Consider the following 24,556-nt stretch of genomic DNA (forward strand, 5'->3'; position numbering starts at 1 on the left):
TGCCTCATTTTGGAGAGCTGTTTTTAAACTCTGACACTGTTCTGTGTTGAATTCAGAAGCAGTCTCTGGACAGAGCTACAGGTTCTTGCCCCATTCCTCATTCTCCATCTTCTGCCTCTACTGCTCAGAGCTGTCAGGTATTGGGAAGTGAAGTAAGATGTTGTGTTGTGGTGATGACACTTATCTATTAGCCAGCACAAACTCAGTTGCTTGTACTTCACTGTAACTATCTGTTCTTTTTTCGAAAACATGTATATACATGGGTAACCATTTGCATGGTTATTCATTTGGGAAATTTCATGCTCTGAAATGATCCATCACAGCAAAACGGATTATTGATGGCAGATTTGGTCCTTAACTTTTAAGCACAAGACAATGTGACGATTAAAATTGTGACTTGAACTTAACATTATGAAGCTGTTACAAGGCTACTTTTTGGCAGCAAACTAAAGATGAGTTGCGTGGACTATGTGCTGTTGTCTGAATGTGCCTGGACTCTGCCAAGCCTATGCCTCCTCTGTCCCATGCATAGAACTTCTCCCGTGGCAGTGGGGATGGTGGAAAGGAAGGGAGATGGTGATGGCTGTGGTAGAGACAGGTTGCTCGTCTGTACTGACTTATAACTAATACAAAGTAACATCTTCATATCTACCTCTAATAAGAAAAGGGAAGTCCAGTGGCATCTAATTAATTTCTAATTTATTTTTCTGTACCTTTTTATTTTTTCTGTACCTTTTGCGTGTATATCCAGAGAGGGTAAGATGTATGGCAATTAAAGAATGATGATTGACAGCCCAAATTCAACAAAAACTTTCACAATAGATTCCAGTTGTAAATATGGATCATATTTTAAAGTCCAATGAGTTAAAAATATTCTGCATGTCTGTGGAAGGAGAGAAAGTGATTTTTTTTTTTTTTTAAAACAAATCAAGCCCCAGCTTGGGCTGTAGTCTTGGGAGGAACATGTCTGAGAGGGGAAGCATGTCTGCAGCAATGAAAACAGTTCAGACACCAGCATTAAAGACTGTCAGGTTTTCTTCCTGGACATTAAAATGCAAGCCTACATTTTCCTCCAGAGTGTGTATGAGCGAGTGTATATTGAAAGTTTCAGGATGTCTGTTTTCCTAGCTCTGCATGCCTGTTATTTGAGGCTGGCAAGGTCTGCCTTTGCCCTCTTCTGAGAAGCACCGATGCCCTCAGACTGTGAGATGCAAGTGCCTGAGCCAGCACAGTGCAGGGTGATGAAAAGAGCATCTGGGACTGATGCTGCTCTTGTACCTGAGTAAACACAAAATGTCAGTGAACTCCCAGAGGGAAGCTGGATACGAGTCCAGCTGAAAATCACCCCTTAAAGTCCTTGTGATGTCTGATTTATGAATTGCAGCATAAACCTACAGGATTGTAGCAAATGAGTAATAAAAAAGCTGACATTTTAATTGTGTGTGGAGGGTGCTGTGTAAAAATTCAAGCAGATAAAGAAGCTTCCCAGTTAAGAATTTGTGTCTGGGTGTAGTGCAACAGCTTTATGTGCCTTTCTATTTTTGTCATTTAACAGGCATCTCTGCGAAAAGAATTCCCTCAGTCTGTCGGGGGGAGTGACATTTGTTACTTCTGCAAAAAACGGGTATACGTTATGGAGCGGCTGAGTGCAGAAGGCCACTTCTTTCATAGGGAGTGCTTCAAGTGTGAAGTATGTTCTACAACACTCCGCTTAGGAATTTACGCCTTTGATGTTGAGGAAGGTAATAGAGGAACTATTTAAGAATATTTAAAATATTGATTGTTTAAGTATTGATGTTTTTAAAGGAACCAGGGAAAAAGACCTGGCCAAGTAATTCAGTAAAGAGGAGGTCTGCCAAGTATGTTGTGTCCATACTGATCTTCAAGTCCTTGTACTTGCAGTTCTAGTCTTTCAAAATAATCCAGTTATGACAGACCTGAGCTTTAAATAAGAATTCCTCAGTGGAAAATAACTTGAGTGATCAAAATGCAATTTGTCCAAGCGCAGGACAGAGGGAGGTGGAGGGGAAAGGTGATTTTTTTTTTTTTTTTTTCTCTCCAACAGTACAGAATTATTCTCATCTCTCATTTATAACTGGCCATTAAATAACATGATCTACAAGGGTAAGACACAATAGTGGCAGATTTACATGGATCAAGGGAATATAGGTTATCTCTTTCAAGATGTTATGGCTCAGGAATTGAAAGCAGTAGTACTGGCCGAGCAGTGGTGTAATTTATTCCAGTCTACTGTAGAACAGGAGATTCAGATCTTGGGCACTCAATCCCACCTACACCCCCATTTTTGTTTGTTTGTTTGTTTTTTGTTTAGAGGGAAATTATTAAACTGAATTGAAATTCCCTTGCTGCTTCCAAATGGTTTGAGTAGATTGGAATATTAACCTGATCTCTTTCTGCAAAGAAAAAATTAAAGACTCAAGGCTAAAAGTGACTCTTTTGAAGTCCAGAGAATGCTTTGCAAAGACTTTTTTTTTTAACTGATTATTTGAGTTTTTGCTGCTTGATGTCTTGTTTTGGTTTGTGACATTGTATTTATTGAATTTTGGGTTTCTGCTATTAATTAATCTTAAACCTGTGTGGTAGATAAATGACCTTGCCTTATTTAAAAAACATGCAAATCTGTGTACTGTAAAAGAAACCCATTCAGAGCTGTAAGCTATTCAGCTGGTGGCAAGTTTCCCATTCCTTTTGCTGCCCAACCATTGATTATCCTGATTTTAGCTTTTTATGGATGCAGCAGTGGGGTTTCAGTCCATACATATATAGATAAAATATCTTTTTTTTTTTTTTTTCTCTTGTAGGTAAATTTTACTGCAAACCTCATTTTACACACTGCAAAATCAGTACTAAGCAGAGAAAGAGAAGAGCAACCTTACAGATCCAAGGAAAGGTATGTATTGTTTATATTAGTAATGCAGGGAATGTTGAGGCAGCTTGACTTCAAGCAGGGTGCAATACTTGCAATTGTATGTGTATGTGAGAGATGTTTCCTAGCTAATATCCAGAAGCAATTAAATCAATACTAAAACATAACCTCCTGGTTCTGTTTGACATATTTATAGTCTGGTTCTGAATGGAATTGAGTTTTCTCTATACAAAATAAATGTGAACTTAGGAGAAATTGGAAGTGAATATATATATATAAAGACCTGAAAACAGTAAGAGAAATTGAACGTGCCATATTTTAGAAGTGTATATATAACATTTTTTTTTAACGCTTTATATAAGGAGACAGCAGAAGCATGGAAGAAAGAGGAACCCAAACCCACAGAGACCACCACAGAAAGCACTTTGTCTACTGCTAGCAGTCCAGAGGACAGGTCCCCAGGTATCCTGACTTCCTTCTTTAGGGGCGCACTAAGCTGGCCCCTTCGGGTGACAAGGGATCTGCTTGACATTCCCAGACGCCTGTCTAACTGGATGCATGGTTTTCTGCACGCTACCAATCTTCATTTCAGGGACAATGCATATAACTATACCTACTTGTATGAACTCTTGAGCCTTGGTGTGCCATTCCTCTGTGCTCTTCTAGAGGTACTTACTCATATGTACCGGGAAGCAGAGCTATCACTTGAAAATGTGCTTGAATGGGTGAAAAAAATTCTGTAGGGTTTAAGTTCTTCTGTGTCTTGCTCAATTTTGCCTTTCAGATTTTCAAAATTAACAGCCTCACTATTTTCTTGAGGGTTTTTTGTTTGCTTCTTTGGGGGTTTTGTTGGTTTTTTTGTTTGTTTGCTTTTTTACTTTTCATATAATTTAATGTGTGACTTGAATGGTGGATTCCTTCTGATATATATGAGGTGTGCAATCAAAAATTTCAATATGAAATGTACTGTATGTTAGAGCATGAAGGGCAATGTCCAGACACATTTCCAAAACATGGCAACGGATGAAGGATGTTTGTAGATTTATCTTTTTTACTTGTTTTATCCTGTGATCAGACCATGGGGCATATTGTATATTTAAAAACCATGCTCCCTCCCCTGCCCTCCTCCTTTTTCTTTTTTTCATTAGACCAAGAAAGAATGTGTATTCTTTCAGATGTTTGGGGAATATTTGTGATAAATGACTGGGTTTTGAAACCTGAAGATGGCGCATACCTTTTTTCTTCTTGCTTTCATCTTTGCTCTGCGTTATGAGGTTTATAATTTGCATGAATATGTTAAAAAGAAAAAAAGAAGAATTAATCATGTACTTAATTGCCATTGCTCCTAGTCATGCCTTTTTTCATTTCTTATATGTGATAGATACCCTTTTGATGATAGTGGGTGTAATCTGTACTACTAATTTATTTAAAGTTTTGAAATAAATTTGAAGAGCAAATCTTAGTTGAGTGAAGGCTTGATTGCAACTAGGTCAAAGGAACTGATAGTGTAATTAGATCTGACTTATTTCTCAAATCGAGGCTTCCTCATTAGGTGGCTGATTCAAGGAATATCAGTTTATGGAGCACTCATCTGTAAGTGAAATCACTGCTGTGTTTCCTCTGGGTAGGCAATGCTCCTATTGTCTTTTGGATTTTTATTTTTTTTTTTAATACAAGTTTAGAGCAAACAAGAAAAACCTAAAAATGTATTCCAAGGAGATTAATTCTTAGTTGGGTATTTCATTCATTTCAATGTGTAATGGCAGAAAGGTGAAATTCTGTCTGGAGCAGCTGTTAAGTAACTTTCTTTCAGATGTCTCTCAACAAGGTCTACCTTAATCAGAAGGTGTTGGGGCAGGTTAAGTAAGCTATTTAGTGGCAAGGAGACACCAACATCCCAAATCCTGATTACTTTCAGCCTAGTTAGCCAGCAAGGTAAGCATGCTCCCTGCCTCTCAAATACTTGAGTGTTTAAATTCAGAAGTTAACCAGGAAATAGGTAAATACATAAACATGGTATTATATATAGCCTAAAATTAAAAGCTTCTGTAGCATTTATTTCTAGCCAACAGAATATGGCTTAAATAATAGGAAATAATATTGCATTCAGTTAGAACCAAAGTTGAGCATCCAGTGGTCTTCCAGTGGTCTTAAATGGCTGTGCTGCTTATGGACTGGCAGTTTTTTCTTAGGTTTAAAGAGGAAATTATCTCCTGTTTAAAGGAAATGGCAAACTGGATTTTTCTTCTAGATAGTCTGACTTCCTTTAAACTATGAGGATAAAGCTTTTCACAGTTTAAAATGATTATGTATTTTGGGGGAAAAAAATTGTTAGTATATGCGCAGAACTTGAAAAAGTGATTGAAGAAAATTGTTTAGGTGTAAGGCAGCATTCATTTGAAATAAATTGCCATTAATGCTCAAACATGTATTAGCAAAACTTTGCTAGAATATTGACTGGACACAGCAACAATTATAGTAACATGGTGGGCATCTGTATATATGTAACAAAACGTATCTGTATCTTTTTTTTTATAGCATGTAAAAAACCCCCAAACCTACTTTGGAACATTGTATACTTTTTAATTATTTGCTAATTATAGTTTCACTTTAAAAAGGAAAAAATCTGTGCTGTGATTGAGCATGTTACTCCTGCAACACAGCAAACTGCTAAGTAGTAAAGTTTTAAAACTTGGCTTGCAATCAGTTCTCTGTCAGTTTGTCAACAGCACAGTCCTTAGGAACACTGTTTCCTGAAATCTTCTACTGTTTACTACAGGGAATTTTCTGCTTTTCAGCAGAGTGAGCGTAATGGTAAACATACCATTGGTATGGAAAATGGTGACATAGTAAGAAATCTATAAATCTCTGATGTCCAATTAATGTAAAGTAGATGAATCTTACTAGGAGAAAGTTTAAAATTCAACTTAAAAAAATAAAAAGCTGGCATTGACTCGTATAGATTTATATAATGAGGAATAAAATCCCTACATTCCCACAACAGAAATCAGGAATCTGCAGAATGAAAACATTTTCCTGAGGAATCTTAATTACACTGCATATCCCACTGGGATCTGTTGGCAAGGTTTTTTTATTGATATCAATCTAATTGGTAGATTTTTTTATTTATGTTTTTTTTAATCTTAATATTCTGTTAGTAAGATTCATACTTACTTGTCCTCATTCATGATTTAATGAAGAAAGGCAGTTTCATTTTGGCCTATTCTTCTCTGTGCCTACATAATCTTTCTGATGCTTTTCTGTATAACCAAGTTAAGGTCTGTGTTTTGTTTTTTTTCCTGGCTGTCTTCTTTGTCAATCTCCCTCATTGCTTTTAGTCCATTTCATCATTCCAGTGCTGCACCCACTCACTGGCTGAAGCCTTTCTGCTCTCAGGTGATTTTTTTTTCTGCTTGCCAGTTCCAAAATTGTGTGACTAACACTGTTGTTTGACAGCATTTCAATGTGCGTTTTTTTCAAGACTTTTGGAGCAAACTGTGTGTGTCTGGTATATTAATGGATGCAAGCTTTGGCATGATCATTTAACCTGATGCTGAGTTCACAGTTCTAGAAAAAGCAAAGTCTGTGCTCTCTGTAGAGAATTTTTCTGTCTGTGTCTGTGCATGTACACTTCCTTGTGCCTTCAAGGTAAGTTAGGTAAGTAAGTTGCTTCTCGAAAGAACTAATTAAAGTTTCTTTCAAAAACTAATTAAATTTCTTTCAAAGTATTGAAGGAAAGATTTGAAATAAGGTCAGGACAAGATTAGCCAGCTGATTCTCCTGGTTAGCGTGACCACCTATTTCCATTGAGCTCCAATAAGCAGTGAACAAGCAATGTTTGAGCACTGTGGTGCTTCCTAAGCACTTTCTTGCTTTCATACTGGAAGAGTACAATATAAAAGGATTCTGTTAAAAAATTAGCCAAGTAGGTGCAAACTCTAGTCTTTCACCCCAAGAAACATGGTAGGCTGGCCTAACAGTAATATATAAGCATGCTATTTTTAGTCTGTAATATCAGAATGCCAAGTTTATATAACCAGAGTGTTTTGGTTTGAATTGTTTTGTTAACTAATTAACTAGGCCCTATTTGCCACTGTGATGAATGGATTTGTCTTGCTGCATGAGACCTTGCCATGCTCTCCATGACAAAGTTGTGCTATTATTTTGTATTTTTTACATAAGTTCCAGTATGTGTAATCAATCACACGTTGATAATCTAGAAGGGGAAATGAATCCAAACAAGAACCAAGGGCTCAGTCTGACAAGCATGTGCACTAAAGCTTTGTTTGACATGGTCATGACCCAGCCTTCCCTCCTGAGATCCTCTTCTAAAGGGAAGGGTCTTCGGGAATTGATCTAAGTGGCAGTTTTCAGGAGAGGCCACACGTCCTCTGCCACTTGCCTCATTTCACACACCTCAGCCAGGAATGCTGAAGTGCTGCAGGGTCAGAGCTCTACACTCCTTATCTTGCTGACCTGTACATTTGTGTAGCTTAAGCAATAGTATTTATTTGTGTGGGTATGCCAGAATGTCTTGATGGCTTTGAAAGTCCCCGCTCTGTGCCCACACAGAAACCTTCTCTGTATTTTAAGCGTCACTTCCTGCACAAATGGTTAGGACGTGACTTCCTATGTATGTCAGGGCTATGGTGTTTTGTTACAGAGCTCAGCATGCTTTCAGATGAAGGTCATGACATAAAGGCCTGCCATTTCAAACCACTCCACTGCTGTGTTTTTTACCCTCTGTTGCAGAGTCTTCCTAGCTCTTCCTGGCCAGTGAGGATTCTGTCCTTCTCCTCCTCAATCTTCTGTCTTCATTTTACTTTATAATCTTAACTGAATATTTTTATTAAATAGTTTTTAATGCTGTATTTAAATTTTCACATGGAAATTCTGTATTTTGCACACAGTGAAAATTGTTTTAGCTTTATTTATGATATCTGCTGTAAACAAAAATAAATGTAGTTCTTTGTAAGTCTTCTTGTTTCATCTCTTCCTTTTAAAAATGTTTCCTAAGGACAGAGACTTAATAGTGACTTCACAGTGGTTCTGCACATTCCTCTTCTGGTGGATGCTGTTGCGTTATCTTTGTGGCCTGACCCAAAGGCCAGAGAGTTTCACTGTGGTGGCATAACTGCATGTGTCCCTTTTGAAACAGATATATGTCAGGGTCCTTGGCAATTTATCCCACCCAGTGCTGATCAGGAGGTGGCTGGTGTTGGGATTTCTCCTTCCTGGGAATGATAAATTGGTGTTGGTGAGAATGGGAGCTGCTTGTATTGCATACAAAAATGGCACTTGTCCGCTCCCCTCTCACTTCTCTTACCTTTCTTTATGATTTTAATTTGCGTATTTACAAACATCATAAAGGTCAAGCTGAGTTAATGTGTTTGGGATTTTATACTGTATACAGGAAAAGCAGGTAATAACTGTGGGTAAAGCTTTACTTTTGCTACTAGCTCTTGAGTGCTGTTTGCAAGCTCCCTGTATCTTCCGGATGCTGGGAAGCTTCAACTAGTGGTGACCTATTATATGCTAACAGTGGCCTTGTTTATGTATTTATTCATTTCTTTAGCCTTCCTTTGCTCTGTCATGGCTATTTATTTTTTTTCCCTTAATTTTAATTTGTTGTTAAAGGTGGTGTTTGTGGTTCTTTTTAAGCAGTGGGGTCTCCAAAAAAGCTTTCCTAAGTCTTCCTCCCCTTCATCTTCTTTTCTTTTTTTTTGCTTGCACTTCAATTCTTAAACTGTAATCTCTTCCTTTGTATTTCAAGAAAAAAAACAACAAACAAATCCCAGAAAGAATATTCCCAGTAATTTAATGGAAAGATTGTGTGATGTGTTTTTTAAAGTTAGTTCAAAATGAGCCTCAGAAGGGTTGTTTGAGTGACAGAATTTTTTTTACAGTGCTGCTAAAGACAACATTGCTAAAGAACAACAAATGTTATTCCCAATGAACTATTCCATCTTCCCTGCCAAAGAAAAAGCCACCATGTACAGTAGAAAGTTTATTGTTTGGGGGGGAGATGATTTGCATAATGAAAACATAGGGCAACAAATACTATTTAAGACAATACTTGGCACCTTCTTAATTGTAATGGACAAAACAATCTGGGTAAGACTCCATTTACTCTTTGTGCAACTAACAGATTCAGAGCAGCCTTATTTCTGACATCTTGATCATTTTAGGCAGAGGCAGTGACATGGAAACATTAGAAGAGGTTGGTTTTTTTTCTGCAGAAGGTGATGATTTGTTTGGCACTGAAGCTTTGAGAGGCATCAGATGTTCATGCTGTTCTCATAAGTTTTCACTTACAATAACTTGGAATTGGGGTAATGTTAGATTTGTTATAGTTTTGTTTCTTATGGTGGCACAGAGGTCCAAAAAGTCAAATCACTACCAAATCATGTCACTGGAGGGATATACCTAGTGGTGAACAGTCCATGTCCTTGAATGCTAGTGGACAAAACAAAACACCATGTTTGGAAAAGAAATAAAGAAGACAAAATGAGCAGCATGAGGGGAACAAGTTTGTGCTAGTTCCCTTGCTCTGAATCAAAACCATTGCACAATAAAACTGAATATTCCTTGTTTTGCTTCTAGTACTGCTGATGAAGGAGTAGACTAGTGGGTTAAGTTCTCTACAAATTTAATGAGCCTGATTTGGCCACATGTGCAAAGCTCCCTGTGGGTAGAAGACCTGAATCCTCCTCCTGCTGTTGTGCTGAGCTCTCTCCAAAAACTCGAGTGCTCTCAGTCTCTGGCAGCATGTGCTGTTAAAAATGCACCCTGAAGCAGTGATGCTTTGTCCTTTCACATAGCTGGAATTATCAGTGGTGCTTGTTTGAAAGGCAACCAGGCTGCTGCTCTGGTCTCAAGCTGACACTGGACTGGTTGCCTTCTAAAAACCGTGGTTTCAGAGCAGAAGACACTAGTGGCTCTTGGTATAGCTAATGCTTTCTAAGACTTGAAAGTTGCTTGATGCTATAGATGCCATTATAGCAGTAGAAATGCAGAGGTGACATTTGCTTTGTCTGGCAGGCTCAGGAGATGCTTTGTCTTTCCTCCTCTTTATACTGGTTCAAATGGGTTCTGAACTTGTCTGTTGCCACAGGGGTCGTTTGGATTGGAAATAAGTACACAGGTGTGCTTTTTTGAAGAGCCAGGCCCATCTTAAAGCAAGGCAGCCTTACCTGCCTACATGTCTGGTAATGAAAATCAAACATGCTGAGATTCTGTAAAGGTAACCTGCCTTTATTATGATAATGCTAATGCTTGATAATGAAAAAGAACTTTGGAAAAAAGAACACAGACAAAACTTCTTAAAATTGCTTAAATTAAAACATCAGCCTTTCATTAGCTCTGCAAGAAGAGTAATTTCTATTCCTCTCGCTTTCATCTAGATTGCTACAGCTATAAAATGCCATTGAAAGTGTCTTCTGTAGGTATTCCAACCTCAAGCAAGGGCTGTGATCTGGGTTCTCCCACAGTATTATGGCAATTAGTTACTATAATTGGCTTTAATTCACTTCTGGCTCACTCGTTCCTCCCATTCCAATCAAAACAATGAGTTCTGAAATGCACTGAATTCTGTGTTTTTGAAGGCATGACATGGTTGCAGATGATGCGATTTTTTTTTTGCATTAGAGATCATATCACTGAAGCAGAAGACAGTGTGTATTAATGCTTGATCCAGGTGTACATATTAGTCATGTAAATGCTTCCCCAAGTCTCTCCTTTTCTCCCTGAACTGTGTTAACATAAAAAGAAGGGATTCTTTGATCTCATCTCTTCAGGTGGTGGGCTCCAAACCTGTTTGAAATGGATGCAATTTCTGATATGTTTTTATGAAATATGAAATTACAAAGGAATTTATATATTGCTATAATCTTGAATTTGCACTTTCAGCATTTATTCTGCAGGCATTCATTCGCGTCTTTGTTTTAAGGTGTTTGATGCTTTGAGTCTGTGTCTGAAGATACTATTTTGACAGACACTGATCACTCTGGAGACTGAAACAGTTGTCCCTGCACTCCGAATTCATCATTACTACATGCATTAATATACCAGACTAGCACAGATTGCTCTGATAAAATATATATTTACTCTAAAATTACAGACACTGTGTGTTACCACAGCAGGTTTTTTTTGAGAAGCAATTTTCGATAAAGATGCACCTTCACTTTGTCTAGTAGGCTTTCACTAAAGTGTTTTTTCCTTTATTAATTTTTGCTCAGTTTGTATTAGAATGTTAATGTGCACCATCCCGGATGCATTTGAAAGTCGTGTGATTTGGGCTCTGTCTTGCTTTGCCAGCTTCGCATTCATGTTTCATGCTTGAATTCAGAGGTGTCTGTTTATCAAGTAAGTAATGGGTACTTTGAAAAAGTCTTTTGCTGCTGAAGAACTTGTGTAGGTGCTGGTGTGGGCCCATGGGGGTATGGGAGAAGGTGGGCTCCTGGCGTGGGGACAGGAGGAGGGGCTCTTCAGGAGCCCATTGCAGGGCCATGGGTGGAGAAGGAGCAGCAGGAAAGCGTTTGTTGGGTGCTGGTGGTTGGAAGCCAGGCAGGTGATCAGGCCTCACTGCCACAGGGAGCAGTGTGCCACCCTATGGCTAACAGGAGAGCTGGTTGCCTTTATTCTTCACCATCTGTTAGCCACTATAACATGGAAATTACTCCTGTAGGAGCATGAAGCAAGTATGAGGGAAAAGGAGAAACGTGGCAAGAGTTGACATCTGTGGAATGTCAGACATCATATCTTTTACAGGTGTCCTTTTTGAAGGACAAGAACCTGCCTGGTGCTTTTTCAGGTGTGATGAAAAGTCAAATTTTGGACAGGACATCAGTTTGGGAATGCTGCTAGAACTCCTACAGCTTCCTCAGATAGCGATCTGTGAAGTACCTTAGTGGGATGACTTCAGTTTCAAAATCTGACACAGGCAATGTTCCCATTGCAGCCTTATATGTTTTGACATTCCTGTTACAGGGCACAGCTGAAGCTATAACAGGTTTGAGCTCAGTTTTCGCTCCAGTGTGGGCTGGTAACCAGTGCATTGCATCAACACCAAGGTGTAACCAAGCTAAAGATGTCACAGTTACCCCATCCCCTCTCACAGTCCCATGTGGGCTGTGCTTCCCTGGAGAGTGCTTTGTGTTCTGTAGCTCATCCCTGAGCTCGCTGGGTTCATTTCAGCCGTGCTTCCACAGCACAGGTATGAGGATGCCTTCCTTCTGCCCCACAGCTTTCTTAAAGCACTGCTGTGTTATAAGCAGGACTCATGAATATTTTTTTATTTATTACACAGTAAGAAGTCAGAGAGCAGCAAAGTGTGCTGGGTGTGCTGCAAATCAATCTGTGGCCCGCTGACTGAATGTCTTAACGTCGGGTTTTGATGCCAAATGGTGTTCATTTTCACCATCAGAGCTGCCTACATGTATGAGTAACTCCACTTTAAAACTGCTCACTCCTGTCGTTGCCTTAGTCAGCAGCTCCATACAAGGCCAGGCAGAGTCCACTCATCCTCTGAATGAGTTATAGGGTGACACAGTTTAATGGCAGGCCAAGAGCCTCAGGATTGTCATCTGGGAAAGCAGGACACAAGCTAGGTTGGGGTCTTTATGGGGGTTGTGCTGGGCCAGCTGCACAGCAGGGAAGGTGAGCCCTGTGCTACCCCTGGGTGCCTGGGCACCCACCTCCTCTTGGTGAGAGCAGCACTTGGGATCACAGTGGTGCTTTTCGCCTGAAGACCTGAAAGCCCTCTGCCAGTCTCACACGGCTGGGGCAGCTTTGGGTAAGTACTGCTGCTTCCCAGCCAGGAGGGGGTCACAAGAACGCGAGGTGTCAGAGGTGCCAAAACGTCACATCCCAAGTGCGCGTTGTGACACCAAGTTCCTGTAGGTTTCCTTTTTCCTCCCCGAACATGGCCTGCACTCAAGTGTGCAATGTAGGCACGGCTGTAAGAACTTGGTCACTTCTTTGTCTGCCTTTCCTGAGCCACAGAGTGGGTGCGAGCTGCCTGCCCTTGAGGCAGGGCAGTTATGGCAGGGTCCCCTTTCCCTGCAAGCAGCAGGTATGAACAATTTCTTATCCCCTCTAAGGGGCCAGCCAGGGGTTCTCCATCTGATCAGCCATCAGACCTTGTGTTTTCTGGGGGACCCCAAGCTGGATGTATCGGGGTGCCCTCAGGGGAGTTTTCTGGACCAGCCTCCCTGCAGAGTCTCTGTTCCTGACTACCAGTACACTGGGTGTGTTGTGTCCCAAGGCAGGAAAGTGGATACCACTTTAAAATTTGTTGTTTCCTGGCTCTGTCTCTGGTTTTCATCTGCCTTCAGGGGTGTTCTCTGGGTTTCTATTAGCTTAAGTTTTCATACTTTGGTTAGCTCAACAAGGTTCACTCCCCCTTTCTGCTTGTGTGGGGCTCCCACTTGGTCTGATTCACCTTAGTCAAGAAATACTGCAGGAGCTCTCACTGTACCTTGCTTAACAATGAGTCCCCCTCTTGTGACTTAAAACCAGCTAAAGGGGAAGAGGAAGGACAAACGTGAACACTTGTGGCTGCTTATGGCATGGTGGTGCTGACTTGACAGGGAGGCCGCTGCAGCTGGTGGGGATTTTTCATTGGAGCATCTTTGACCATTTTTGTCCAAGACGGGCAGCAGCAGGCACAGAGCAGCCGCTCCTGAGCACTGCTGATAAATCACAGCTGCCTGAGCCAGCTGGTGTCCGAGGCACTTGGCCCGGCACTCCCATGGGGAGGGGGATGTTGTTGGCAGAGCTCAGGCTTTGTGACTCTGTGGGCAGTGCAGGGAAACCACTGACCCGGTCTGGCTGCCCCAGCGGGGGCCTGGCTCTGCCCAAACTTGGCTGTGTCCCGAGCCCTTGTCATCTCCTTGCCAGGTCACAGTAGTGTGATTTGCCTGACACTGGTTTGGCAGTGACTCGGGAGCAGCAGCAGCTCATACAGAAAGTCAGGCTGCCTTGTCAACTGGGACCCGCCAGTGTGAATAGTATCTCCTGCTTACATCTGTTCATTGGCCCTGGTGTTACTGGTGGGGGCACTCAGATACTGGAGCCTTATTTATCAGCTCCTTATTAATGGTAATCATAGAAGATGCCAAGAGCCATCTGTGAAGCCCCAGGTGGGTGGACAGTAAGCTCCTTTGGAAAGGGCCTCTCCTTAGCCACATGTACAGTGGCACTCTGCTCCTAGGCAGGTTCCTGAAGGAGACCCCTGACAGGGACTCTCACTGGACCCTGGTGTTTTCATCAGCTAAACAAGCCCATTGCAATTGCACTGCCAAACATAGCATAACATGGAAATAGGTTTCAGTGCTTCTCTGTGCCATGGTGAAATGCCACAGTGTGTGTGAGACACCAGTGTGTAACTCAGCACCTTTCTCTCATTAAATCAGGCTGGTGTGTTGGCAGAGCCTCAGGGACCAGGAAGACGGATGTGATGATGCATTTATCTGTTGTGTGGTAGCAGAGGGAGCTTGCCTGCTGGTAGGCTGCATTTTGCAGTTTGTTAGTCACGGAGGGGCAGTAAACAGCTCTGGGGGCTGAGCTTTCCAAAACCTGAGCTTCAGCTTTTTGGCTGAGCAATGTAGTGGAACTGGCATTGGCCCAGCCACACCGTGCAGAGCACAGCATCAATCCTGGATTTGGGTCTGCACTGCTCAGAGCTCCATGCACACCCTCCCTCATCCTTTGGGATGTGATGTTGGGAGAGGTTTGATCTCTCCCAGGCAATGCTGATGGGCCCATGCAGCCATGCTGCTCCTGTTTATCTTGAGCAAAACCAGCACAGGTGCCTGATAACTGTGGGGGAGACCACATTTCCATGGGTATAAATTGCCCTAAAACCATTGTAGGAGAAAATGACTAACAAAACTAATTGCAAGTTTTCAGGGCTTTAAGAACATTCACGTAGCTCATGTCTGTAATATGCAGCATGTTACAGACAGGAAAGACCTCTCCACTGCTATTCTTGGCTGTCAGCTTTGCCCTTGTACCTGAGGGAGGAAAGTGAACCAAGGTATTCACAGAAGCACTTGAGATCCCTGAGTCCCTGATCCCACATGCTGAGAGATTTCTCCATCCTTGTTTCTGGGCTTCTGGATGATTTGCTGCCATTCTCCCTCTCACTCTCCAGCAGTGCTCCATTCCTGCTGGGCATAGAGCCTTTGAAGGAAAGCAGTGCTGCTTGAAGGCCTTGTTAGATGCTGAAATGCATCCAGACCACTGAGGATGCTGATACAAAAAGTTATTTAAAGTGGGGAGAGGGGGGCAAGAATGCCTTTTAGGTTGTGGAGGATCATCACCAGGTGTTATTCTGCAAGTGTGTGAATTTTACAAGTCTGCCATTGAGAAAATCACAGCTGTGATGATCTTCCAATGAGCAGAACCACCATACTGAATTTGCATGCTTTTTGCTTGTAGGAAGCTGCCTTCAGCCCGTGTGCTTTCTGCAGGGCTCAGCCGGTCTCCAGAGAGACTGAAGGGAAAAGTCTCTTAAAAACTTTTGCGGGGAGGCTGCTGCTGGACTTGTATATACAGGGACTTCCAAATACCATCATTATATTCCTACTTAAGGCTGCTACTTGGCAGAGCCATAAACAAACTACAGTTTGTTTCTCAGATTTGATAATCAGCTTGAAACAGGTCCCTCCCAAGGTACCAGCCCTGCCCGGCTCCTGCTCAGTGACTGTGCTGAGATGGGAGCATCTTTGTACAGCCCGTCCACCCCTGAAGTGGGGTGGAGGATTCTGGAGGTGTTGAGGTTCTGGATGCAGGCTGTCAGTCCAGGGTGCGACCTTGCTGCATTGTCCCAAAGGCCTGGATTACTTTGTTGCCTTCTCTCCTCCGTGGTACAAGCTTCACTGAGTGGTTCAGTCCACTCAGCTGCACTCTCTGCTGAGTCTGGTAGGTGAATTCCCGCAAGTCTAGCCAGAAGTCACGAGCTGGCTCGACAGTCCCAGATGTTCTTGCTAATTTACCTTTAGTGACTAAAGCCCTGTATATACAAGCTGTGGTATTTGGATTATTGGTGCTAGGAAAAAATGAGGATTTTTGCTCCTTGACCATATCTGAGTATCTGCAGTAAGGCCCACCTCCAATTTTCGTCAACCATCCTGGCATTGCAGAGCTCTTTGAACGTCTTTGTCCCTCACTGGCTGCATCTGTGACTCATTTGAGATTTGGCTCAAAAATTGCAGTCTCAAATGCGAGGCTGAGCTGGCACAATATTGACTTGAGAAAACTCAGCATGACACTTAATGGAGAATAAGCGTGTTTTCCTGGAAAGAGGTTTGCATCTGCCTGTGGGGTCTGCAGGGGCTGTTTGGCCAAGCCTGTACACCAGAGTGTGTTTTGACCAGCCCTGATCTCCGAGTGAGTGCTGATCTGCATGCGAGCCCTGCAGATGAAGCTTTAGGAATACATCTGAGTTACCACATGGTTAGCTAAATCCTTACCCTGTAAGGAAAAAAGTTGTTCCTCTCCGTGTGTGAGGAGGATGAGGTGGGTTTGGAAACACAGACAAAGCAGAAATTGTTTATCCAAATTGTTCGTGGTGTTCAAGTGGGAGGGCCAGATGAATACAGGATTGTACTGTTGAAATCACTGGCTGTACTGCTGCTGTTTGAGTGACTGAAGGCAGCTAAGCTCCACCGCTCACATAACAAAAAAACCAAACAAAACCCACTCTTTGTTAGCAGTGCCAGTCAGTCAGGGACTCTGGTCAGGAGAGCTCTGACAGAGGAGAGACACTTGCACTGAAGAGATGGGCAGTAGAGCTTGTGTGTGGAGATGCTGCTGCCAGTCTGGTACTGGAGTGGACAAACTCACTCCAGGCCTCAGCTGGGCAGGCAGTGTGTTCTCCAAAGGCCAGTTGCCGGCAGCATGCCGTGGTGCAGCTTGCCCTTTGTGCACGTGTTCAGTGCCCTTGGGCTGGTGAGGGTGAGAACAGCCTCACCTCCCTCTGTGCACACTGTGCCCAGCAACAAAGTGCAGCCCCTGGCCTGTGTGCTCCAGCCCAGCCTGACTCCTCTCTCGATTTGGGAGCAGTGTTTTTGTCGTGTGGCTTAGGCAGAGGAAGCGAGAGGCTGGTTTTGTGGTACCGCAGAGCTGTTCTTGTTGCTTTGATGAGCAGAGCCCCTCCAAGCCCTCACCTTGGGCCAGGTCCACCTGCTGTGGAGCCAGCAACATGTCCCTGGCCCCAGAAACTGCTCAGAGCCAGCCTGCAGCTGGGTGATGGCTGTTGAGGTCTGGAGCTGGGAGAGAAGGGAAGGGAGCACCCAGAGCCATGGTAGTAGGGACATCACCCTAAGAAGGGCTGCTGGGGAAAGGCAGCCAGGAGGTAGGGAGTCAGTTAGGGAAGGCACAGGGTGCTTGGCAGAGGAGAATCAGGAGACCAATGAGAAAGGTAATGGTGTGGCCAAAACAAAGCACTGGGGCAGCACGATGGATCAGGAAGGATCATCATATGCTCGCTCATACTTACTAGTTGAGGAAACATCAGCACCCAAAGAAGCTCCACAGGTCAGTTGTCAGGAGGTTTCACTTTAACTGGCCAGCAGTGTGCTGCAACATACTCGTGGCATGTGCTGCCTGTCCCTGCAGCCGTATTCGTGTGACAGATTGCTGGCTGTGACCAAAGATTAACACCTTCCCATGTATGCCTTGGCCATGCCACCCCATGTAAAGGATGTGAACATTTTAGCAAAGGAGTAGTAGGGACTCCGGCCCAAACCGTGCTACAGAGCAGGAGTACTCACTGCTGGAGGTCTTTGGCATTCTGAGACAGACAGTAGGAAATGTGAAGCGAGCACGATGGAAATCAAATAAGATCTTACGCAAATGCTATTTTGAGTGACTGTTTCCTGAGGACTGGGCTCGCCTCTGATAATGTCTGGTGCTGGCACACGGAGGTCAGTGCCACAGCACCAGTTTGCATCGGCAGGAAATGGGGCTGTGCCCTTTTCTGTCCTACACACTGAATGTCTCTCCAGCTTTTCCATTGTGTGTGTTTATCTTACAAAATTCAATTCCTCTGACTCAGTCTCTTAGCTTCTAGTAGAAAATCTCCTGTCCTGGGCAGGAACCCTGATGCGGAATGAGAGTGCTGGCTGGCCACAGAGCTGCCTGCAGCACCACAGGCTGCCTCAGGGATCCAGCCTTAGGGGTCCACTCTTGTGCCACTTCCCCTTCAGGAGTAGCAGTTTGGCCATTTTTGTGTCTTCTGATGAGGAAATGGATAATGTGGTAAGTACAGCCAGGCACAGGCTTATGAAAGGCTCAAGCAGGAGCTTACATGAGAATTGCCACCTTGGATTTAGCAGCTGAATGGCCACCTCAGTACTTCTGCCAGAGCTTGAGTTTCCCCAGAGAGCATGTGGCTGCTGTATGTGCCCAGAAGTGCCAAACAACTTGCGCTTACCTCCCAGCACAGCTCAGCCTCCAACCAGGACCCATCTGCACCTCCATGAGGGCTGGTTTACCAGCAGCTCAGTGCATGACCAGTTAATTGCAATGGTCACTAGAGGTACCAGTCTAAGGTGTTCAACCGTCAGTCTGCAGTGTGATGGGAATCAGGGCGCTGAGGTTTAGAGCCTGGTTTCCACCCTGGAGTCAGATTGCCAAAAAATTGGTATGCTCCTGCTCAGCCTCACTGTGCTGATGTCTCACAGAGGACCTGACTGCTGGTGCTGTGAGGCTGTCCAGGATTCAAGAGGGAGCTGCAAAGCTCCCAGCTGAAATGGGAAGGTAAAAGGGCTGCTGCTTATTTAGCCTAGCCATCTGTTCAGGAGCATAAATGTATGCCTCACTTTTGTGTAAGTACTCAGCCTTTGGGCTGATTCAGAAGTTAGTTCAGACAGCCCTTCTTATCTTGTGCAAAATAAGAGCTTTAAAGAACTCCCAGATTTCTTTCATGGTTCCTCGTCTAAATCATGTTTCTCCTTTTGATACTCCGTTAAAATAGATGGCAGCAATGGCTAGTGGTGGAGTCGCATCTGATGGCTGATTAGATTTATTTGCATTGCTGTGGAGAGGCAGGTAATAATTCCCAGGGGCACTCCAGGCCTGCAGAGCCTCCAGGCTTTTGTTTGAAATGGCCATGCTCTTCTTCCGCAGTGTTTACACAAAGCCAGCAGCAGCTTGTCCCTGCTCTCTCTACTTGGTCTGTACCCCTCTTGTTCTTGGGGCTTGGAATCTCTGTCTTGCAGGAGCCCAAAGTGCTCTTCCGAGCTGTGTTTCGCCATGCAGTGCATGCCTGTGGGACTGGGGTTCAGTCTGGTGCTGCAGGAAGGGCTGCTTTCAGGAGAGACCAGTCAAGTTGTGTAACGTCATCAGAGCCTACAAAACCCCGACACTTGGGTGTCTGGGACACCTTTGCTCTTTGTTTGAGCCTGTTACCCAAGGTGCAGCCCTGCAATGAGAAGCAGCAGCATTAAATTTAATCTTTTTAAATGTCCTGTGGAGTGTGTAACCCCATGTATGAGTGCACATCCCACACACTGAAACACCCAGGCACCCCAGTCTCTGCTTCTATGGAGTTGAGTGCAACATAGTTTATTCAACTTCATATGTCACAGTACAAATATTGATTAAATATGTTAGTGAGGAGTGGGGTTGCTTTCTAATCCTAGAGTGGCTTGGGCTAGAAAGGGACCTGTAAAGATCTGTTCCAACCCACCTGCCATGGGCAGGGATCTGCTGGATTGAAGTGGGTGCTGGTGCCAGTTGCTGATCTTAAACCTGATTGGTATTGCTGTGAATGCAAGCTTATCTTGCTCAGGGAGGACTCAGCTGTCTAACAGATTCCTGATGGGGGCAGCTTCTAGGTGCTGAATTCAATTGATACCAGAAATGTAAATATGTAACTCAATATGTAACTCTTCAGAGAGGTGATGGTGCCATCCATCACCTCATCTAGTGTCCTGGAAGACATCCTGAGGGCCCTTCACTGGCTCTAACTATTACATCTATCATGATTGAAAACTGGATGTGTAATGGGCTATTGCAGAGGGATTTGGCTGGAAATCTGTTCACATTCAGGAACCATGCTGGGAATCGTTTTAGGTAGTCTGTCTGTCTGTGGGTTTCAATGCTCTCCAGCTGTGTGTCTGTTAGTCATAAACATGTTTTCTCCTCTTTCCTGCTAGCAAGGTGAGGAAGGAGTATGTACTGAGCATGGAGCAAATGGCGGAACTGACTTTCTTTAACAGCCACTTGCAGCAACCTTGGGCAGTGCTTATTGCCAGCATGGGTACAAAGTTTATAGACAAAGCTGGCAAACTTTCGTTTGGCTTTGCTTGCTCTGATTTTCATATAAAATGCAGCTTTTTCTAAGGAGAAAGACAAGTTGAAGGACTTGGGTTTTACAAATTGGCTCAAGATACTCCTTTCTGCTTTGCTTCTGGAGAGTAGAAATGGCACGTTGTGGTCCAGCCCAGCTCTGGGGGAAGAAAGGGGCTGTTCCTAGGAGGGTTTCCCATGCTGCCAGGCTTGCTGTGCACTGCTGTGGGCAGCTTTGGGGTGGGTGGTCTGGCTGGGACAAAGTAGAAGTCAAACACAAGTCAGAGAGGGATGAGTTTTCTCCATCTCCCAAAGGAAATGAAATATCTGTGGTCAAGAAACACGTGGCTGCTGTGGTGCTAGTGAGCTGGATGTAGAGCCTGAGCACATGTTTTCACATGGGAGCATCCTGCTCTGAAGAAGCAGCAAGCCACTCCTCCATCCTCCTTGGCTTCTTGTACATGGAAGTATTTAAGAAAACACCACAAAACCACACAAAACTCTTGTGAGAGGTGGAGTTGTGAGGAGTTTTCAAGCCAAGAAAATACACTGACTTCTCTGAAGGGTGAAAAAACAGAGGTCCCTTCTGCCCTTCGGAAAGTGTGTAGGTCTGTGTCACTTGGGAAAGACCGAATCGGTAAAACTATAAAAAAAAAAAGGACTCAAAGCCATGTTAGTCAGTCTGTGAGCACAAATAAGAGAGCTTCACCAAGCCAGCATAAGAGTTGTACCTGTAAAGCAGTCATCCCTGCCACCAGCAGCTGGGCTTTCCTCTGTGGTGCTTGTTTTCAGACACAGAGAGGGGATGGACAATAACTGGGAGTGGTGCAGAAGTTTTCTTTTTCTGGGGGAGGCCAGGAGCTACATGAATCATGCAAAATAAAGGCACAGCTCTGCTGTTGCAACCTTGTTTCAGAGCTCTATAGGAATGGTACCAGAGAGGGGACAGTGACAGATGGACCAAGTGATCTGAGATGGGGTTAGAGCTCGGTGTGGTGTGGGTTGTGCAGCTGCAGTACCTGCAGGTGGGAAATTGCTGCTCTGTAGGTCCCATGGGCTCGTACTCTGTCTTCTGTGGTGTATATAATCCTCCTGATGGTCTGGGATTTGCCTGTAGCATTGCTGTTCCCTGTGGGTTTGTTTTCTGCATTCAACCCATGCATACATTTGATGTTTGAGTTAAAAGCCTTTGTGAGGTAAAGGATGGGGGAGGGAAATACACTCTTGCAATAAATGGAGGAACTCAAAGTTAAAGAGGAGTTTAATTGATGTTTACTAGATAGGTCTCTCTAATAAATGAGAAAGTAAGCCTTGTCCCAGGTCCGGGTTGGGTTTTCTTCCACCTATACAGTTGTAAATTAGAAGCAGCAGTGTTGAATTAAATCCGGCAAAAGCACCACACATGGGAGGTAAACTGAGCAAAGCCACTCTCTGGGAGCTTGTCATTTGTCCCTTCTGCACCAAGGCCCAGGGGAACTTGTGCAGCTGTATGTTTGTATTTGCTTGGGCAGGAGGTTGTGGATAGGTGAGGTTGCTCCAAAACTAAGGATTTCACAGGGAGGGTTGATCTGTCTGTGGCTCTGTTTGTATTACCTGAGGTGAGCAAAGGAAACTTGTCTTTATTCTTCATTCCTCCTGCCTGAATGTGAAGTTCAGGGATGGTGCTGTTTAGCTGCTGTGATGATGCTTCTTCCCAAATCAGTGTCTGATTGTGCTGTACACACTCAAAAATAAGAGCCTGTTTTTACTTTCTTGCTCCTGCTGTCCTAAATTGACCTAAACTTCCAATGAAAGGCTGAAGCCTTAGCCCCCCAGGCAAGATTGGTCCATGTGCTTCCTGCCACACATAAATGTAAATCAGGGACCTGAAAAGGGACCATAAATCCCTACTTGTGTGGCTGGCACATGTCGTACTGCTGCCACCAGGCATCCAGCCTGCTGACTGTCCCATGGAGCAGAGCGAGGATTCGTAGCTGCAAAAGCTGAGGCTGCCCCTGAAGTCTGCTTCCCTCTGCATCTGAGCTGATGAACCCCAGCAGGGCTGTACTGGGCTGAAGGGATGCTCTTGCTGTGCCAGGCTGTCAGTGCACACACCTTGCCTGTGCCTGTGGGAACAGACAGGGCCTCACACAGAAACCACCAGTGATGGCCAAGGACCACTTGAACATGGGGGCGAGGTTCCTCCCATGGGCTCTGTCCTCTCCTAATACCTTGCTGTCACCTTTGTGCTTTCCCAGATCACTGCCTGCCCACAGCTGATGAGCCCACTTCCCCAAAGAAGGCAAAGAGCATCTCTGAGTGCCGTGACTTGGAGAGCTGGTTCTCACCTCCTTCCCCTGAGTGGGCCACCGTGAGGGTCATCCCCGAGGAGGAGATGACGGAGCACAACCTTCTCGCTATCCGAGTCATGGTCACCAGTGACACAAGCAGGTACTTTAAAATACAAGTAACCCTATAAAATAACCTGTAAGAGCTGCTTGGTTTTCTCTGGAACACTAAGGAAAAATATAGCAAAATACAGTACAGAATGTATGTACAACTCGGGGGGGGGGGAGGGAGGGAGGAAGGAAGGAAAAGACAAACCGCTCAGAATAACAACTGTTCTTTACCGCAGCCATAAATCCCCAAGACACATGAGTCACTCTGCAACAAATCTTCAAACATTTGCATCCCACACAGGGGCCTGAATCAGAGGGAAAAACATTGTCCTGATCAGCCCGGGTTCAGCTCTTTGTGCACCGAAATACGTCGGATCAGGGATTAGGGCAGCGGGTGTGGTGTGCCTATGGCAAAAGGTGCATCCTGTGGTGTGGCTGCCTCCCACCTCAGGCATCATCCTGCAGCTCCACACCACAGGCCTCTCCCAGCTCCTGCCCACCCCTAAGAAATCTGAAATTTGATGACCCCTGGGGAGCTGTCAGAGGAAGCCCGATTTCTGTGTGCAAATTAGAATGTATTGGCTTTCTGGGCAGGATTCTGTAGGAGTTCATTCCGTCTAAGGATTAGATGGGTATCTAGGGACTAAAGCAGTTCTCCTTGCTGAGGACTAAAATAGAAGAGGGAGAGCAGGGTGGGGGAAAGGCAAAAAACAAATCAGGGTGAACCCAAAGCCAACTGTTGCAAACACTAAGCTATTGCTCTGTAAGGATGCTCATTCAAATTCTTGATGTCCTTTAAACACCTATCCGTGATGCTGTGTGTGGTTTGTGGAGAGTCACACTTTCAGAAATGCAACTTTCTATTCCCTACAGTGGTTTTAAATGGCTTTTGTGCTCTGCTGCCTGGGTCTGGAGAAGGAGGAACCTCTCCAGAATTCCTCTCCCACAGGACACAGGGTTTCCTACCTGCTTGACAGACCCTCTGCAGAGCTTGTGCTTGTATCCCTCACCAATACCCTCCGGCTTGTGGTGCCCGCTGCGCCCAGGCAGCAGTGAGAGTCAGCTAATCCCTCTGACCTGAGGGATCAGCTCCCTTCACTTTCATAGCCCTTGTGGCCAGGTAGTAAGGCCCCTGGTTTCCTGCCAGGGGTGACGCCGCAGCTATCACCCCTGAGGTCAGCCCCCCACTGCTGTGGTGCTCTCCAGAGGCCAGCCCCTGCTGAAAAATGGGGCACGAGAGAAATAGTAAGTGACAAATAGCACTGCTGAGCTGGCTGTGGGGCACTTAGTGGGATGGGGAAAACCACCAGCTCAGTGACGTGGTTCTGCAGCTCAGGCTTAAGGTACTTGTGGATAATGACCACCTAGCAAGCAGAGATCAGAGGAGAAGCCGTAGCTCGCACTATAGCACTTACCTCCTTGCCAGGCAAGGAAAATAAACATTTTGCTCTTTAAAACAGAAATATATCAATCAATGTTAATGGCAGGTCTTTTTCTTTTGTGTGGCGCTCTGCCCAATCTCAGTGTGGTATCTCTCCATCCACACAGGATCTCAACTATCAAAGACTTCATATATTTGTATTTTTAACTATATCTCTCTCTATGCTCGACACAGCTTGAAAGACATCTTAAAAGTGCGTGTTAGTGCTGAAACTTAAGGCCATGCTGATTCAGCCTACTGAGAAAGCAACGCACCTGGAGCTGTGCTCCCATCCTTGCCTCCCAGCACTGTTGGTTTGAACTGGGCAAAGCCAGGATGGTGGGCGCTACCCGTCTGGCATTTACCCTGGCTTTATACAGACTGCAGCCTTTTCTTTAACTCTTATTTCTCCTGTCTCCTGGGCTGTGCCTTGGGCTGTTACAGTCGATCTTTACTTTCTACAAGGTCGTGCTGTATAAACACCAAACAGCTTTCTCTTGCCATGCCAGCAGGACTACTCATGGCATAAGCTCTTCTTTTTAAGGTAGAGCTATTAATCGTCATGATAAATAT

General features: G+C 44.3%; 1 protein-coding gene across 1 annotated transcript in view; it reads left to right on the forward strand.

The window, feature by feature from the left end:
* Positions 1-24,556, forward strand: part of MICAL2 (microtubule associated monooxygenase, calponin and LIM domain containing 2) — a 119,672-nt gene that overhangs the window by 54,834 nt on the left and 40,282 nt on the right. The window contains exons 22-25 of the mRNA XM_062620114.1: positions 1,556-1,742; positions 2,823-2,911; positions 3,250-3,628; positions 22,423-22,631. Of these exons, the coding sequence (XP_062476098.1) occupies positions 1,556-1,742; positions 2,823-2,911; positions 3,250-3,628; positions 22,423-22,631 (864 nt within the window). The remainder of the gene's footprint in view (positions 1-1,555; positions 1,743-2,822; positions 2,912-3,249; positions 3,629-22,422; positions 22,632-24,556) is intronic.

This window comes from Pezoporus occidentalis, unplaced genomic scaffold, assembly GCF_034315485.1.
Source record: "Pezoporus occidentalis ecotype Australia unplaced genomic scaffold, CSIRO_AGI_Poc_V1 ctg22, whole genome shotgun sequence".
Taxonomy (NCBI): Eukaryota; Metazoa; Chordata; class Aves; order Psittaciformes; family Psittacidae; genus Pezoporus; species Pezoporus occidentalis.